This window comes from Amblyomma mixtum, chromosome 4 (genome assembly GCF_055824585.1).
Source record: "Amblyomma mixtum isolate Tamu chromosome 4, ASM5582458v1, whole genome shotgun sequence".
Taxonomy (NCBI): Eukaryota; Metazoa; Arthropoda; class Arachnida; order Ixodida; family Ixodidae; genus Amblyomma; species Amblyomma mixtum.
In genome coordinates this window covers 159,022,231-159,041,115 of record NC_143015.1, presented here as the reverse complement: position 1 = coordinate 159,041,115, position 18,885 = coordinate 159,022,231, and the positions used below count along the sequence as shown (strand labels likewise).

The 18,885-nt window shown below is 47.1% G+C and overlaps 2 protein-coding genes across 2 annotated transcripts in view; one reads left to right on the top strand and one right to left on the bottom strand.

Annotated features, from left to right (window-relative positions):
* Nucleotides 1–4,396, bottom strand: part of Cen (cerebellar degeneration-related protein 2-like) — a 174,571-nt gene extending 170,175 nt beyond the window's left edge. Inside the window, exon 1 of the mRNA XM_089541076.1 lies at nucleotides 3,983–4,396. Coding sequence (XP_089397202.1) covers nucleotides 3,983–4,079 — 97 coding nt within the window. The 5' untranslated portion in view covers nucleotides 4,080–4,396. The remainder of the gene's footprint in view (nucleotides 1–3,982) is intronic.
* Nucleotides 4,397–4,623: 227 nt separating this feature from the next.
* LOC149348984 (THO complex subunit 4-like) lies at nucleotides 4,624–13,638 on the top strand. The gene is made up of 5 exons (XM_089541072.1): nucleotides 4,624–4,956; nucleotides 5,937–6,101; nucleotides 7,701–7,848; nucleotides 9,150–9,291; nucleotides 12,902–13,638. The coding sequence occupies exons 1-5, from the start codon at nucleotides 4,744–4,746 to the stop codon at nucleotides 13,008–13,010; spliced, it is 777 nt and encodes a 258-aa protein (XP_089397198.1). The 5' UTR covers nucleotides 4,624–4,743; the 3' UTR covers nucleotides 13,011–13,638.
* The last annotated feature ends 5,247 nt before the right edge of the window (nucleotides 13,639–18,885 follow it).

Here is an 18,885-nt window from a genome sequence, read left to right as displayed (position 1 = left end):
TCTAAACAAGACTCTGTGCACTCTGAACACGTACGCCTGTATGGGAGTAAAAAAGGGAGTAAGTTGTACTAGAGTGCAGTACTCCCTTGCACTGGAGGACAATTCACTCCCTTTTTACTCCTTTTTGTTTTATAGGGTGTAGTGACTTGGCCGTCACCACGGTGTAAGAATACTTTGCTGTCACCGACGATCACGAAGCTCACTATAGCTACACCCTCAATTTGGTCACACCTCCCAGCACACTTCCCGGAACGCCCTCCTCCGTCCTTTCATCGAAACAATGCCCATGTCAAAACTTTACTCTCCTTTTGGCATTCCATAGAGGGCGCTGCACTGAGCGCCTCAGTTCACGGTTACCAACGCAGCCGCCACTATGCATCCAACGTTGTACTTAGAACTGTCTGGCTCTGCGCTACAAAACCGAGCATACAGCTTTCCAGACTACGTAGTGTCAAATTTTACGTATTTCAATTACACGTTTAACTGACCTTCAAGTGTGCTGCAGACAAACCTTTTCCAATGACGTTCCTCTCTCTTTCGCAGCCTTTTTTGTTTCCTGCTGATGTCAACGCTCTAACAGCTGCATCCATTTCCTTTTTTCTTCCTTTTAGATTGAATCGTGATATCCCGCCATTAAATTACCTACGTCACATTGACTCGCGTGCTCTGTGACCGATCCTCAACTTCTGGCTCGGAAATTCCGCCGAAACGAAAACTAAAATCCCAGACTCTCTGCCGTTCAAATGCACAATGTGAACAAGGGAGGGGATAGTCTCAGGGTGCTTGCTTGCCACCGTTTCGACAAGAGGACGTCCTCGTCTGGGCAAAGCGTTCCTCATTGGCGAGGTTTAAACAGAGCCTTCTCTCCGAGGAGGAAGGTTCGGCGAGGGGGGAGGGCGTGAAGTGGAAAGGGTGTTAGGCCTCTCACTGTGCCTTCCTCCTTGGAGTGAAGGCCGTATTTAAACTCCGCCAATGATGAATGCTTTGCAAGGACGAAGACAGGTCCACTTGCCGAAACGTCGTCAAGCAGCCTGAGACTTTTCCCTCCCTTGTTCACCTTATGAGTATCAAGAAACCATTTACCTGCCCTCTCTCTACTATGCCGTTCAAACGGACTGATCAAAGGCTGGCTTGTCATCCGCTTTTGCGTGTGCAGAGAAAAAGAATACTGCAACCCCTCAGCGAACCCAGCCTGCTTCGACAACAACGGGTGTCAATTAACATGACTAATTGCCCTTCCGCTGACATAACGAGGACCAAAAGCCTACCGTGCCCTCACCCCGCACACACTGCCTCGTCCATCGTTCCTCAACACCGGCCACATGGGAGCACCCGTACAGGACCTAACCTCACGCACCTCCGCTGACCAGACTGAATGTGGGCCAGGCTAAAAGAGTGATTCAGATAGCGTCTTACTGGGCGCTCGGTTGTGTGGACAGATAGCATTCGAATTACGTAACCATGCCGTGCATACGCACAAGGCTTAGGTGATAAAAAAAGGCCTAAAGCGCATCTGGCGACCGCTCCCATCGTCAACTCGCTTATCTCTTATATCCACGCAAGCACTACTCGACAGTCAAGGTGGAGTGCCAACAAAGGCACCGTTTATCTGGACATCAGGCTCCAAGCAGTAAGTTCTAACTTGTAACCCGTTAGGTCTCGCAGACACCGGCAGATTCCGTTAGAGTCAGAACTCAATTTGGAAGCTCAAACATGATCCCCCCCCCCACACACACACACACACAAACAGTTAGGGCAGAGTGCTTTTCCCCATCAACTACTCCGGCGAGGTATACGGGTAAACGGCATTTCAGCGTCTCCGCATCACAGCAATCAGCGACACGCCGCCGCCGATCAGATTGGCAGCGTCCCGGATGTAAGCCGCAGGCATACGTATACATGCACGCGGAAATGGTGGCTGAACGCGCTCCCACGGATTTCTCTTCACTCCTCAGCATTGCGTGTGCCCGTTTCGATTTAGATATGTGCGGGCACGGCCTTCGCCCATGCCTGAGGCCTTCGGCGCGGAGACTTCCTTTTAGCACCCGGCGGCGAGGCCGTACGCTTTGCTCCGTGCTTGCTCGTGCCGGGAAAGCTGCACCGTCGGCGGGGACGGGAACTTCCCTGTACCGCCACCTCTGTAGTCTCAAACACGTTCACGCTTGATAGCAGCGCTAACGTAGCGCGCGAAGCGAATGGTCTGTCCGCTATTGCGTCGCGACCGTACTTTCGTTCGTAGCGAAAGCAGTGTTGAAACAAGCAGCAACACGAAAGAGGGGACGCACACCCACACACACACACAGCCCGTCCTTTTCTCAGCTGTGCAGCTGTGTTTAACGCGCAGCTTGTTTCAGTGTGCGAAGCGCATATGCCCAAAGGTCTACACTGGTAAGTAGTCATTCTTGCGTGCGGTACTTAATTCTGCTACATTCGTTCAGTTTTATCGCATGATGTGGAGAGCTTGGAAAGCGCTAAACCCAAGTCTTGGAAACAAAAAACAAGCAAACAAAAAACTACCACCTTGGAACTCAAGGACAGTTCTATACCTTCCTTTGAAACTACAACCGGAATAAGCCTTCTGAATACCTAGGAAGGGAAAAAAAGTAACGACTCGTTCGTTATAGCGAAGAATTCGTAATTTCGGGGTCAGACTTCGAGCAACAAGAAAAAGTGTAAATACAAGCGCACGTCACGAAGCAACGGTATGGATACGTTTGAGGGGCTTGAGTTAGGTAGGTATGACGTCATCACGGAGGAAAACGCGGCAAAAATGACGTCAAGGCCTGCACGCGACACTGCAGACGGAGGAGACAGAGGGCGGGAAAACGGAGCGGCAGCACGACTCGTTCGGGCATGCAGAGGAGCGACGAAAGCGAGACAAAAAAAAATCAACAAATACAAAAAGCAAACAGGGAGTAAAGAGAGGGATAAGAACCGCGCAGGCGGTCGTCGGCGCTCGCAAACACATGGACGCCGATCGCATACTAAGCACGCGCATTCCTGAAGACTCCGCGCTAGTATCGCGAGAGGCTCCCATGGCGCTGATGGCTATACATCGCGTGCCTCGACAGAGGCGAACGGACTCGAAAGCGAATGCACGAAAAACACAATCGCAGATCGTCGAACCGCAACCCCATTTATTTCTCTTGTTTCCTTTCCCTTTCCTACGGGCAAGAGTAACAGCTGCCCGCGCCGGAAAGACGGAATGACATAACCATCTCTCTCTCTCTATGAAGTTATTCGGGATCTTTTTGAAGCGTTTAAACTATAAAATGATCACATATGAAGCGTGCAATGCAGCCTGGACACGGGAACTTAACAGGGCTCCATGCTACAAGAGCTGTTAGACCATCGTTTATAAACGGTGTGTTAGACTGTCTTGCTGGCCTGTAATTTCACTTGAAAGTATTTGACGACACTTGGCAATAGCATTAAGAGGCTTTTCTGATTATCGTCATCGCCAATGTAATCTTTAACTTTGGTATGTCTCGGATAGGAGGTTATGATCTGTTACATCGCACGCCGGTAGCACCCTTGAAAAAAATAAAATAGAAAGAGAGCTCTCGATTTCGGGTTCTGTGCCAGCACGGCTAACGCGACAGGCCAGTTACAAGAAAGCCTAACCGCGATCGCAGTCACGCAAACGTGCTGACACGGTCGCGACACAGTCAGCTGTCAGTCTGTTCTCGCCTCATATCATACCACCGTTTGTCTCAAGCTGGTCACAGCGAGCGCAACTGACACTTTCCCACTCTGATCAGCGGAGACGAGGAAGGCGATCGCCTGTACGAAAAAACAAGCGAACGGTTTCCTTTCCTACTCCGAACTGCACCAACGATCGCAGAGCAACCTCACACAGGAAGCCGGAAAAGTACTGCGTCCGAGTTTGCAAGTTAGGCCTACATGCGCGTAACCGTACGAGGATCCAGCTGAGCACGGAACCCAAGCATGTGGTTACAAGGGAACACACGAAGGGACTCACCCGTCTCGTACCACTCTTGCGTGCCGTCGGTAGAACTTGTGCTGGGGGCTCGCGACAGCTTGCCGCCGCTCTCGGGACCGTCCTTCTCCGATTTCATAATTGCATCCAGTCGCACACAACTCACTGACGGGTGTTGCGAGGAAAACAGCACTCAGCGTAGCGGTGCTGCTGCTGCTGCGGTGGTCCTCGCTTGATCGACCCACGGCGCTGTCGGGGTGAATTTCATCGGGCTTCTGTCGATGGGGGCCGCCAGTCGAACTAGCATATTGGAAGCCGGCGGCGATTCCGCCTTTACCCGAAACAAAAGAACCGCATAACTGGGGCAAATAAGACCGCCAAACACGCAATCACATCCACGAGCAGACGGTTAAAATTTCTGCGGCATTTTCTTTCGCCTTTCGTTTTTCTGGTTTGAGAACATGGTTGCCAGCCGACAAGCCAGTATCTGCTAGTTTAAACACAAAAATTAAAACAACCCAAATTATTTTAGCATGGTTTTTGCAATATTTGCATTATAAAAGATTATAATAGTAATGTCTTAATTTTTGTTATTATTTATGTCAAAACTTGGGCAACTCAGTTGTCTGCGTCACGGGGCGCTGAAATCGCTTGCGTTCCTTCCCAGAATGCCCTGCGTCGGTTTTGTTGTCCGCCATAACTGAAGTCCATTTTTTTTTCTTGAGCGGTTCGGAAGCGTTTTCCCCATAGTTTGCAAGCAGTGGGCCATTCGTTGAACGAGTCGCCACATATCCAGCGTCACTATGGCGGACAAGATAGATATGTCCTTAGACGACATCATCAAGATGAACCGGAGCCAGTACCGGACGACGCGGGGCCGTGGCAGGGGCGCCGGCCGAGGCCGAGGCGCGGGGGGCTTCTCTGGACGCGGGGCCGCACGTGGATTTGGAGCCGGCGGCGGAGCCGTCCGAAGAGGCACACTCAGAGGACGGGCTCGTCAGCAACCTTACGCCAGGGTAAGCAAGACACTTCCCTTCTTCGGCGTTCTCGACCGAGTCGGTCCCAGTCGGCATCTCAGGCGCGCCAAAAGTGCTTGCGCTGTAAGCCTTTGTCAGTGCTTCATTGAAACTGCGTCGCTGGCCGGTTCGCTTACTGAATTAGTGTTAGGCGGACTGGCTGTAGACGCGGAGCTATGCGCTTTCTTTTTTTATATGCGTCACCACGCGTGTGCTAAACGTGTCCTGACCTGTTCGAGCTGGCCACGACTCCGTTTTTCCGCACGTATCGCTATTTTGCGTTGGCCTTCGCGTGACTGTTATGGAGTTGGTCGTTTCGGATTGTCGGATTGTGGGGCAACTCTCGGAGCTCTTTAGCGGTTGTTCGTTGCTACGGAAGACGTGTTGCGAATGCTACCAGCGTCCCGCACGACGTGCCAGTGTGATGAACCGCATATCTTCAAAAACCAGCGCTAAAAGACAAGGACTCAAAGAACGAGACACACGCACACTACGCTGTCTCGCTCAACAAACTCGCCCAGTAAGCCACACGTGGAAATGCGTGAAGACTGAGAGTAAACACTGCCTGGCGCGTCATTTTAGGACTCGAGGTCAATGAAATTCTATTCCGTTGGTTCGGAGCTGTAGGTCACCTGTCGGCAGCTCTCGTCAATTGTTGTTTCTCGTCAGTTGTTGTTCCAAAAGAAGTGGTAATGGGAAAATCAGGTTCCCACTACCGTGATTCTTTATCTCGGGCCGAAATTTCCTGAATTCCATAAGAAAGGTGGGTTTAAATGAAGCCGAAGTCTCCTCAGGACTGCAAACGAAATTGATATATGCAATTTTTTTTGGAACAGGATGGCGGTAGTTGTCCTAAATCTGCACTATGGCATCAGTAAACAGCTTTAGTCACTAGCGGTCTGCTGTGGTGTAGAATGCAGCTACGCTGTTTTAATTGTGCATCTGTTTATGAGCTTTTTTTCCCTCTTGTCTTCTTGCAGGGCTTTACACAGACTAAAGAGATTCCGGATCGATGGCAGCACGACATGTACGATGGAGTTGGTGCAAGACGCGCCCTGACAGGCGGCCTCGGAGGCGCTGGAATGGGCCCCTCCAAGCTGCTGGTCTCTAACCTTGACTATGGGGTGTCCGACGCCGACATCAAGGTGAGCATGACGTCTCGTGTTGGCAGGAGCCTGCTTGAGAGGTCTTCAGTTTATCATTTATGTGGTTCTGTGCATTTGCATCGCTAACCATGTACCTGGCTTTACTTTTTAACTGGAATTGACAAAACTATAAAAGCCATACAACATTTTTTGAAAAGAGCTGCAGAGAAAGGGGCTTGCACTAGGGCACACGCTACAGAAGTCTGTCAGCGACCTACCTCTGGTCACGAAGCTGTCACTTGAGATTTGGTGTCGGTGGACACCGAATAAATGGCTTCAAAAGTGATGGGAATATCGATCACTGTGGATAGCACCTAGAACAGCATTCTTTGGGAGTCCACCTGTGATGTCAACTTATAAAGAGACGGCGTCAGCTGAAGCAACAAGGAATATAGTTCTCGCGGGACATCACAGGCGCAGTCGTTGGTAACCGGAGACTAGGCAGGATAACGGTCCTTTCTTTGCCGCCATGCCATGGAGAGTGGCATCCTACAACACTACTGAACCCACATCCACTCCCCATGACCCACAAATCCCCCTTCCTGCTTAGCCTCTGCTGCTTTGGCATAAAAAGTAACCGATGGATTAGGAAAACAGCCATTTTTGCCTTGCTCTCTGGGCCCAAAGATGGTGGCCGCTGTGATTTCCATGCAAACTATGCGTAGTTTATGTTCTCCAAGTTAGCATTATTCTGGTTGGTGGGTGGTGGTGTAGTGCATTGCCTGTTTTCAGCAGCGGGCCACAGGCCTCCCTCGTTTAAGTGCCGAACACTGTCCAGATATGAAGAAAAGTGACTGACACGAGGAAATATACAATCGTGAATTGTGGAGCTTTTCCCGCAGCGACACTTAGGCTTTGAGAGACGGTGTAGTGAAGGGCTCCGGGTTAAGTTAGACCACCTGAAGTTCTTTACCGTGCACTGACATCGCACCACACACAGGCACCTTTTGCATTTTGCTTCTGTCCAAAAGTGACTGCCTAGTATATTCTCCCAATGCTCAATACGTAAATTGGGTCTCTGTATTTTCTTCCTTTCTAGTGTTCAGGGCATAATTTTATTCTGCTCACAGCGAAGTGCTCGTTTGAGAACTAATGAGGAGGAATGAAGAAATGCTGCTTTGACCATACTCGCTAAATGATGGCAAGGGCTGTAATAGTAGCCGACAACTATCTCCCAAACCTCCTACCGTTGCTATCACACCATTGATTTTATTCTCCAGCACATGGGACATACAAAAGAACGGAAAGTTGAGCTGGTTTTAAGTATTGTGCGTCTTCTCCGATATCACCAAATGTGGCCATATTTTCCATTGTTGGGCATAGGGAGAATACAGGATGATTGCATTGGCATCGCAGTGGCTGTCGTGTTCGTTATACAGGACTGTGGCAGAAACGCATGCTTGTGTACGATCTCTTTATTGCCACTATCCCCTTGGTAGCTATGGCTGGTGTATCATCTTACCACCTGTGATCCCATATGCGAGCCATTTATTGCCGAGTGCCCAGTTGTCCAAAGTAGTGGTTGCATCTGGTAGCTCATGTTACTCATGCGAGGACCCTGCAGTATGTTGATCATTTGCTGTTTTTTCTGAAATGCAGGAATTGTTTGCCGAGTTTGGACCTCTGAGGAAGGCGGCTGTCCACTACGATCGTTCTGGCCGGTCCCTGGGCACTGCAGACGTGGTCTTTGAGCGGCGCACAGATGCTGTCCGAGCCATGAAGCAGTACAATGGTGTGCCCCTGGATGGTGAGTCTTCTGCACAACCCTTTGTTGTTGTTGTCAAGTGTTGGCCCACTTTAGTGATCTGAAATACATTGCTGTTTGTTTCATACAGATTGCAAGATTTTGTTGGTCTGGTCTGGGTGTACCCCTTAGTGAAGCGGCCAATTCGAACGGCAATAATCATTGATTCTGTACTCAAGGGCAACTTTTTTTGGCAATGACAGTAGGGGCTAGGCAGGGAAAGGAGAGACTGGCTTTTGGGCCTGTGCCTTGGGGGATGGGTTGTTTGGACTAGAGTTGCGCAGGCATGAAAAGGGGAAAGTTGGAAAGGCAATTCCAGGTTGCTGGGGCTGGGGAGTGGGAGAAAAAGCCAGTCCTCTCCCTTTCCTGCCTAACCTCTGCTGCATTGCCAAACAAAAGTTGTCCGCTAGTGTAGTGTCGGCTTTCTTGTGCTGTGTGGTGCGTTGGTAATGGCGCTTTTGTAGTGTAAAGTGTTTAAATGTGCTTGTTTGTACTGTACTAAATATTCGGAATACTCAAGCTTGGTATTCAGTGAAAAAAAGTGTTTAAGAAATGTGCACGAAGGAATGGAGCTTCAGTGGTGCATTTGTGACACACCATGTGAGGTATCGTCTGTCATTACGATAGGTATTGCGTCTTTAAATTTGACGTCTGCACTTGACTCTCACAATATTTAATCACTGGGGAAATTCTGTTAATTTTTTCCTGCTACTCGACTGAGACGTGGCGTCAACACCGAAAAGGACCAGTTGCCGCCATTTTGAAGTGAATGGCAGGGAAGCGCGTAGCCTTTGGATCCCCGTCTAAAAAAAAAAAAATCTGTTGCAGCTTGCTTGCAAAAACTTCCGCCGATGCCGACACCTGTGTATCATTCTTTGAGCTTTGCCAACTTTAAGAGCTTCATTTTCAGTTAAATCACCGCCTTTATCGTTAGAATGCCATGGGGGCTAAGTGGTTATCGCACTCGGCTGCTGACCTGAAAGACGTGGGTTCGAATCCTGTCCACGGTGGTCAAATTTAGATGGAGGCGAAATTCTAGAGGCCCGTTTTACTCTGCGATGTCGGTGCACGTTAAAGAACCCCGGGTGGTCGAAATTTCCGGAGCCCTTCACTACGGGTCCCTCATAGCCTGAGTCACTTTGGGACGTTTAACCCCCATAAACCAAATCTGTCTATTCATACAGGCTGCCTAATCACGTTCTCCTTAGTGTCCTAGTAACATGGCTGCTGGCCGTATCTTTGAGTTGTTTATCGAGGTAACTGGAATGTGCGTCACTCAAGTGCATTGTTTGCTGTCTGTGCAGGCCGGCCCATGAACATCCAGCTGGTGACGTCAGCAGTGGGTGCGGCGGCATTGTCGCCGGCATCACGGCTCGGCTACGCAGCCACAGGAGGCGGTGGTGGTGGTGGTGCCGCTGCTCCACAGCGCTCCCGGGGATCTTTCCGGTGAGTGGGCTGTTCTTGGTCACGTGGCTTATGCATGTTATTGTGAAGGGACGTTATTCTGACTTCCCCAGGGGCGGCCGCTTATGTGCTAAAGCTGCGCAAAAGTGATGTGAGGCTCAACTCGAGCATAAAGTGCTGCTGGACCAGCCTTCGGGACAGTGAGGTGCATGTTGCTGCTGTAACAAGCTCTCTTCGAAAAGTGTTTCTTGTTCAGTGACATCCGAAGCTGCAGTTTGGCCTACAGCATCAGTGGTCACAGTGGCGTGCTAATTTTGGATGAATCGCTTCCGACGTTGTTGGAGGTGCGTTGCAGTTGTTTTCAAAAGCAGCTGCCGAAAATTTTGAAGGAACCAAAGGAACAAGCCAGATTTTACGTTATCTGATGTAATGTAGGCACAATCAAAAGCCCATATTAAAAAATGTTTGGCACCGCTTAAATTTTAGCGAGTGGCATGTCACCAGTTAGCAACGACCCGCCTTTTTCTCGAGATGTGGCGCCCTCTGGGGGTGGGGGGGAATTCATCAGCTACTGGTTGCAAACAAACGCACTTGGGAGACATAAGAGCAATCTGATTACGGCATGCAAATGGTATGTCGCGAACTCATGCCACTCGACATTAAAGGGTTAAGAGCGGTGATGATTTCATTAGGGCATCAGGTGCTGTTCATTTAGATGGAAGAAGTGGTTTACAAAACTGCAGTTAGATAGAGGTTTTCTACACCAATGCCACAGATTGTATGCCTGCACTTTCCACCGCAGCCAAGCACTGTGTTAGTTTTGACTGGTTTAGCCAATCGGCAAGCACTTCTAGTCTCTCGAGAGATTAGAGTTCAAATATGGACCTCTAGATTGTCTTGACAGCGGACAGGGTGCGGCCTCAGCACAGACCAGAAAATGCATTGGCCAATGGAGATTAACTTTTTGGCCTCATATCTCACAACTGTACTGCTGTCAGCTGTGTATACCATATTTACTCGCATAATGCTCGCACTTTTTTTTTTTTTCATGGAAAATCGATGTGTAGTTAGGGGGTGCGATAAGTACACGAGGAAAGATTTTTGAAGAAATGTTTTGGAATGCTAAAAGCAAATTCAAATAGGCTTTGAATAGAGATTCTCAAGCCAGCTATCTAAAATATAATCAAAACATTACTTTCAAGCAGGTCTTGCCATCGTAAAAGTAGAGACATTGACACTAGCTGCAAAAGCACTTTATTTGCAGAGGCTAGCAGCCTGCAACTTCGCCATCACTACTCGTGTTTGTTGGTGCAGCGTCCTGGATAGATAGCTCTACTCGGAGTCTGTGTCGTCACTGCCATCACTGGTCGCTGCTTCATCGGCTTCTTCCTCAGCTTCATTCTCGTCCCGCATTAAGTGGTCTTCAGTCGTGTCCAGGACATTGGAAATTCCAATTTTCTTGAAGCTTCTCACGATCCTGTCTGCGACAATCATGTTCCATGCCTCTGATAACCACGTGCACAGTAGCTCCACAGATGGTGGCTTGATTTCGCTGCGCGGCGTCAGAGCATGTCGGCCTTCGGCCATCCATGCTGCGTACATCCTCCGAACGTTATCCTTCAACGGCTTGTTCAAAGATACATCCAAAGGCTGTAGCTTTGACCTGAGGCCATCTGGTATCACTGCCAAGTCCGTGTGTAACTCCCTCAACTTTGCACGAATGGACTCCAGTCAGGTGACCGACAAAGCTGTCGAGAACGAGAAGCGACGGCAAAAGAAGTGCTCCCAGTCGCCGTCCCCACGCAGTCTTGATCTAGTCGACCTTAAGTTCCGCAGTCATCCAACCTTTTTCTCGTTCCCGCACGTTTACACCGGTGAAGAGCTTTCCTTCCAGGAGGGTCTTGTGCTTGAAGATTACATAAGGCGGCAGCTTCCGCCCATCCGCTGTCGCTCCTAGCATGCCCGTGCATCTTTGCTTTTCGGCACCTGTCGTCCTGATGTGCACAGGCTGCGCACCAGTCTGGTTCGCGCTCGGTTCGCGTTCCCAATCTGGGAGCGCAAGTTTTTTTCTTGCCAAATCCGTATTGTGAAACGGTGGAAATCCGAGATTTTTTTCTTCATATGCTGAGGGTAGCTGCTGGCAAAGCATCGTTCGCCTCCTCATAGACAGCCCATTGCGCCGCATGAACCATGTGGTCCACCCGTTACTTGCCTGGAAATCTGGCGCTGAGATGCCCTCTTTCCTTGCTGTTAGGCGTGCCTGGTTTTGTATCAGCTCTGTAGATACGATGCATCCATCCGCCCATAGAGCCTTGATGTAATCCAATAGCACAGTTTCGACACCAGGAAACTTGCCACTCTTTGACACGGTAGGCCCAGCACATTTTACTAGTTGCCTTCAGCTTGTCGTGCTGGCGTCTCGTGTAGCGGAAGAAAAACTCATTGACGACGAAATGTGTGCTGGCGGCGCAGTTGCTGTGCTCTAATGCATACTTGACAGAACTTGCGTACCGCCCCACGGCGAAGCGGCACCAAGGGCACGTTGACAAAGGTAGCTAGTACGGAACAAGGTCAACAAAAGTCTTCCACAAAATGGCAAAACCATGCGGAACTGGAGGAACGTTTTTCTTCTCGGGGCGATCGGTCAACAGAGCGCGCTCACGCCACCTGGTAGCGCACGCACCTAACCGGGGCGATCAGTTTCAGTAGCGCTTGACAGATGGCGCTCGCTACCACGCGCAGGCTAAAGTTCCTGGCTCAGACAATTCTCACGGCTGTAATTTTGGGGGTGTGATGATTACGCGAGGGAAAAAAATTCTAGCTTTCAATAACCAATGTGGGTGGTGCGAGCATTATGCGAGTGAATACGGTTGTGAAGAAACTTAAGGGGGGACATGGGTCTTAGAGCATTTTTTTTTATTTACAGACCAAATGCAATGAAACTGCACATACTTATTCAGTTTTTTTCTGCTGATTTCAAATTTGCAATTTGTTTAGTTCTAGACCAATTAGTTCCTGAGATATTAATATATATCATGCCATTGTCTACTGAAACAATATAAAAGAAATGGGCCACCAGAAATTTAATTATAATGTGTGGGTAGATACTACAATGTGTGAGGAATGCAACGCTGGAAGCAGTTTTCAGTTTTTTGTCCGTGTGGACAAATGGGCTTAATAGTTAGTTTTCAAGTGAGTTGACCAGACATACAGTGCCAGAAAACATGGCACACATGAAACTAACTATTAAGCCCATTTGTCCACACGGACAAAAAACTGAAAACTGCTTCCAGCGTTGCATTCCTCACATTGTAGTATCTACCCACACATTAAAATTAAATTTCTGGTGGCCCATTTCTTTTCTATTGTTTCAGCAGACAATGGCATGATATATATAATATCTAAGGAACTAATTAGCCTAGAAATAAACAAATTGCATATTTGAAATCAGCAGAAAAAACTGAATAAGTCTGTGCAGTTTCATTGCATTTGGTCTGTAATTAAAAAAAATGATCTAAGACCCATGTCCCCCTTAAAGCACATATGCAAGAACTTTGACTCAGTGCGCACAAGACTGGGATTGTTCTGATTGAAATTTCTGGTGCCCCCATTGTTTTGGGCACTGTGTTGATTTACCATTCTGCATTCTCAGGGGCCGTGGAAGAGGTAGGGGCGGCCGCGGAGGCAGCGTTCAGCGCAAGGTTCCCACCGCGGAGGAGTTGGACGCCGAGCTTGACGCCTACGTCAACAAGATGGAATGAGGAGACCAACGCAAGAGGGTGGTGATCCCACCAGTGCCCTGCTCCCCCAGGCCCCCCCATTCGAGAACATCGCCCTTGTTTAGTGGAAGATAAAAGAGAGCGGGACATTTCTTTTTGTTTGCGTGGCTCACACAATCAAAGCGAAAGTTTGTGGCGTGAACATTCTGACTTGCGACATCGCAGTTATTCCATGGAGTGCTTGGGAAGGAAGAGCGCGCCCCCCACTTGCAGAGTTTTTTTTTTTTTTCATACCTACTGCTTTTGTTGTTCCTGGAAACAAGCTTGTCTCATCCAAGTCATTTCTAGCACATTTGTGTTGACAGCACTTCCCCTTTGCATGTCATGTTCATCATATCATTGACTGCGAGTGGCCATCAGTGGACATAGTCATTGTTCATATGCAGCATTGCCCTGGGCTGGAAAGTGTTTGACTGGCGTCGAGGGCTTTTTAAGAATTCTGCTCCCTCGGCCATTAGCGCACACACTCACAAAACCATAGGTTTTTACCTCTTCGCATTGTTTGATTTGACCTGTTCTGTTATTTGGTGTTGTGTGAGCCTTGAAGGAAAAAAAATAAAATTGCAATTGGAAGATTGCACTCTTTGTGCAGTGCTTTTGCTGAGTTGAACATGGACAGCGTCTTGTCTCTCGGTGCTGAATGTGAATTTGGCGCAGTTAATTTACCTGACAGGATCTGTTAATGTGGCTTCAGCCTCTAATCTCTCAGGCTTAGCACAGTACGCAGCAGTGCGAAGTGTGTGGCAAGGTTAATGAACAGACCCTAAAGTCACCAACCCAGCACGGTGAGCGTTCAGCCAGTACAGTTCATTACTGGACTGACTGAACGCTCGCTGTTCTGGGTTGGTGAAACAGTTAATTACTGGAACACCGCCGCGGTGGCTCAGTGGTTACGGCGCTCGGCTGCTGACCTGAAAGACGCGGGTGCGATCCCGGCCGCAGCGGTCGAATTTCAATGAAGGCGAAATTTTAGAGGCCCGTGTACTGTGCGATGTCAGTGTACGTTAAAGAACCCCATGTGGTCGAACTTTCCAGCGCCCTTCACTACGGCGTCCCTCATGGCCTGAGTTGCTTTGGGATGTTAAACCCCAATAAACCAAACCAGTTCAACACTGGAAACATTGGTCTGTGCAGCAGGTAATGTTCACAAGTGATGTAAAGCCCTCGTTAGTTGCTTGCAGCAGCACCAGCATCATTTTCATTGTTTTGATATGCGAGATGTGGAAAGCTTGCAGCAATCATTTCAGTGGGTACTTGTAGTGACAGTGTAGTCTGACATCTGTCAGTTGTCCGGAGTTTGTTAAACAGTTAAACTATGTGCACTGTAATAGCAGTAATAGTATACTTGTACTTCTTTGTGTACTGTCAGCACCAAATGAAACGAGAAGGGGATAACTGATACAAAATTATAAAATCATTTGCTGCTGAATAAACGCAGAAAGTGTCCAGTAACACTTCACTTCCACGCATTGGTCATTGCTCCTATGGCAGGAAAATAGGGTATGCAAATAATGAAGCTCTCTAAAGTACAATATTCTTGTTTTGGCATATACTAGTAAAGGTCACAGTACAAAAACATGTTATAAAATTCTGCTGGGTTCCCAGTCACGTTGGCATTAGGGATAATGAGAGAGCCGACACGTGTGCTGCACAAGCCAGAGCCATGGAGGTGAAACATGTGGGTTTGCCTCCGAGGGATTACATGAAGTTAGTGCATAGCAAACTAAGAGCCAAATGGCAAGCTTCTTGGGAGAATGAAATAACAAGCTGCATACTGTAAAGCCTATTTTGAAAGAATGGAAATCATGCCGTCATAAAGAACGATTTATCGAAGTAATTTTATGTCGTTTACGCATAGGCCACACACACATCACCCATAACTTCTTAACAAAAAAAGACAAACCTGTGTGTGAAATGTGTGGTGAGGAGCTCACAGTGAATCACATTTTAATCTCTTGTTCGCATCTCGAAGAACTTAGAAAAAAATTTTTTACGGTATTTTACAATGAACACATTCCATTTCATCCCGCATTGCTTTTAGGCGAGCAAACACTCGTCGAGTTTTCACTTGTTTGTAAGTTTCTAAAGAAAGCCAATGTCTTAAATTTAATATAATGTAACTTCTATACACTTGACATAACATCATCTAACCTTGTGTTTGGCGCATGATAGCCATAGTTGCTTATGCGCCATAAAACCCCATATAACTAATCTTGTTTTGGTATTCCCATTCTAATGGTCTCGTTTGTGTTTCATGTGACGCCGACAGTGCCTACGGTGCTATCAACATTTATTTGAAACATCGTATCTGCGACAGTGTGGCTGCCTGCCGACTACAATAGCTTTCATGAATTGCAAGCAATGTGCTGTAAGTATTTACTTTCGTAATTTGCGCACTTTTAAATTAAGGCTTCGAAAAGGGCGTGCACAAATTACGCAAAAATTTTGTGAACATGTCCTGAGGAACTCAACAAATGCCATAACCCGCAATGTGGGATACTGTATTTGCCACCTACATGTCGACAACACAACTTACAGTCCTCGCTGGCATACCCCCTCCCATTTTATGTAGCGCCCCATGGGATTGCATGGCCATGCGTGTACAGCGCGCAAAGCAATAAAGGTGCAACAATACAATCTCAAAGCCAGCAGTGGGAGGAAAAGGAGATAACGTGATAAAATGGCGCCCTCATGTGTGGCTCAGCTGACTAGTGGCAAACCGAACGGCGAACAGTTTGGTATTTTCAGATTCCAGCACACGCGTAACTGTTTGTCCCGGTAAGCGACTGCCAGTGTGAGCGAACCGGGTAAACGGCGCGCGTTCCTTTGCCCCTTCCACCTTTTGCAGCTGAACATGGCGACGTGGCCACGCCGATTTCCAAAGCTTGCTTTGTGCAAGTTCTTTTTAATTAAGGGTGCAAAGATTACGCAATTAAATACGGCATCACTTGAGTGGCACGAGTCAAGATGGATAAATGTTGAAGCAGGGAAACAAGGTGGCCACTGCACTTTTCATTTGAATGGCACCATTCAGAACCTCGGGAAACATATTTCTGACGATGTTCCTCAATGTGCCATATGAGTTCACTCATTGACAAAAGCAGCATTTCAGGGTCCTAACGAAACAGGCTTTTCAGAGGTTGCGAACATGCACAGTTTCATAGCTACATTCCATCTATGCCCTAGCCATGGCTGTTGGAGTGGTGACCCAAAAAAGAGGTTGTTCTTCCATTATTAATGCAGACGGTGCTACTGGAGGCACGAATACGTGCCTAGCATCCGAAGGTGCTCCATTAAAAGAAAAAAAAATGTACAAATGACTGTAGTGAATGGAGAGCTGAAAGTGTGGCATCTTTGTGCCTGAAAACGTAAGGGCCCCTATAAACCTCTTGTCATTGTGCTACGCTCAGTCTGTGGTGGGCATATTCTTGGTACAAGTCACAATTCATTGCACTACACAGTGTTCCCTAATTACACCCTCTCAATTTAGTGTCCCAGTTTGGGATTCAAGGTCTTCATTTAGTGCCTTATCTGTCAAGTCCCGGGACTCGCAGCTTTATTCAGATATATGATGCGGCACAGTTTTCATAGTCTGTACTTTTCAAGATTAGCTTGCAAACATCTGATATTCAGCATGGCCTATTAAAATTTAGCATGATAGTATTCAGTGTGAAGTTTGGCGCTGTACTAGGTTCGATCACCAGTACTACGGCACCCACTGGTGATGCAATGGGTACAAGTTTTTCCCTGGCCAGGTGCTCGGTTTCTCTGGGGTGAAATGCTTGGAAGTTGGGTCTTTGGCCACATCTTTTGCCATGGCGCTGTCTGTTCATGCTGCCCTTAAAAAATTCATCTCTATCAGGTCTTGGGACATTGTCAGTATGGATCTTCTGTGAAAAATGAAAAAAAATACTGTAGCCAAATATATGTTGATTCTTTAGTAACTTGGTCATAATATTCTACCGGGATCCAGTTGCATATTGTGGCATAACATATGTAAGTACTATGTTCATGTTTACATGTAGTAGGACCCACTGCGGTGGCTCAGTGGTTACAGCGCTTGGCTGCTGATTCGTAAGACGTGGGTTCGATCCTGGCCGCAGCGGTCGAATTTCAATGAAAGTGAAATTCTAGAGGCCCGTGTACTGTGCGATGTCAGTGCACGTTAAAGAACCCCAGTTGGTCGAAATTTTCGGAGCCCTTCACTATGGTGTCCCTCATAGCCTGGGTTGCTTTGGGATGTTAAACCCCAATAAACCAAACATGTTGTAGGGCTGAATTTATGTTAATATGTAAAGATGGGAAACGTCGCAGTCACAAGTAATTGGATCACGTAGGACAGCAGATGAAAAGGCGATTACACCAACCATAAATTAAAATTAAACAATCGCAAATTACTCATTTTTAGTTACTTCATTTGTGGTCGGCATTTCCATCTCTTTTCATGCCTATCCCTGACCAGACAGACTGCTGTCAAACTCGACTTCTCCTTATTGAACTGTTAAGACATCAACAAAACCAAGTTTTTGCTATTTTATGTTATAATGCTCTGTTTAGACAGTGTTCCATCTGTATTTTAGTACAGATCTGAAAAGCTATTGTTTTGCATTCTACTACTACTAGAGTGGAATGAGTGTGATTCCTCATCAAATGCATAGTGGAAGTCAAAGCTACCAGACTTGGGAAGATTACAGATGAAAAAAAATATGGCGCATTTACATAAGAACAAGGCACTCGCACACAAGATGGGATGGCCACCCAGTCTTCTCCCTCTCAAGACCTTTCCTCAGCCACTGTGGGCAAAGTGATAGTGACAGCTATACCACATCTCCCTCTCTCGTAACAGCACCCACTGATGAATCCACGCTAATTGCATGACCATACATCGTATGTTGTTGAAAGAGTGCAACTGCAATTCGCCAGGTTCCATTTTCATTGCATAATTTGTCAACACAGTAGTTGTGACCCACGAGGGCGATGTTTATCTTTACCCCTTAATTAAGGGGGGACACTGTCTTGAAAATAAAATTTTTATTAATGAAGTCACAGTTACGAAATCTTCAGGGAATATGTATTCTTGTGTGCTGATTCTAAATATGTCATTTAATTTCATGTAAAGCAATTCCTTGAGCACTTATGCACTTTTTATGCTAGTATTTTGGGGAGAGTTTTGAAGCAAATTTGCTGCAGGAAACTCGCTGAAATGTATGCCATTGGGTTCTCTTGACACCAAGGAATACAATAAGGGTAAAACTATCATCCTGGCTCTCATAGAACTTGAGTAATAGGGTACTGAAGCTGCCACTTCAGAAACAGGAATACACACTTTCCTTCTCATTTCTGAAGCGACAACTTCAAAACCTATAACTTAAGTTTTATGATAGGCAGGAAGACAATTTCACCCTTATTGTATTCCTTGGTGTCAAGAGAACCCAATGGCATACATTTCAGCGAGTTTCCTGCAGCAAATTTTCTTCAAAACTCTCTGCAAAATACTAGCATAAAAAGTGCTGCATAAGTGCTCAAGGCATTGTTTTACATAAATTAAATGACATATTTAGAATCAGCACACACAAATACATATTCCCCGAAGATTTCATAACTGTGACTTCATTAATAAAATTTTTTTTTTTTTCAAGACCAGTGTCCCCCCTTAAGGTATTTTGTACACAATTTTGTACTGAATGAACTCCGAGTTTTTCTCATAGTGTGCTCAAGCTAGCACTAATTTTTTCGTTTTGGGTGAATTTAGCATCCTTACCTTTGAAATAGGATGCTTTTTTACGCCAGCATTTCACAAAAGAGTGAGCTTGGTAGCACATCTCCAGCGATTTTCTTGCTGTCAGATTTTGCCACC

Coding starts and splice junctions, on each gene's coding strand:
- LOC149348984 (XM_089541072.1), top strand. CDS start 4,744: ATGGCGGACAAGATAGATATGTCCTTAGACGACATCATCAAGATGAAC. Junction 4,957..5,936: donor GTCAGCAACCTTACGCCAGG/GTAAGCAAGACA, acceptor GTCTTCTTGCAG/GGCTTTACACAGACTAAAGA. Junction 6,102..7,700: donor TGTCCGACGCCGACATCAAG/GTGAGCATGACG, acceptor TCTGAAATGCAG/GAATTGTTTGCCGAGTTTGG.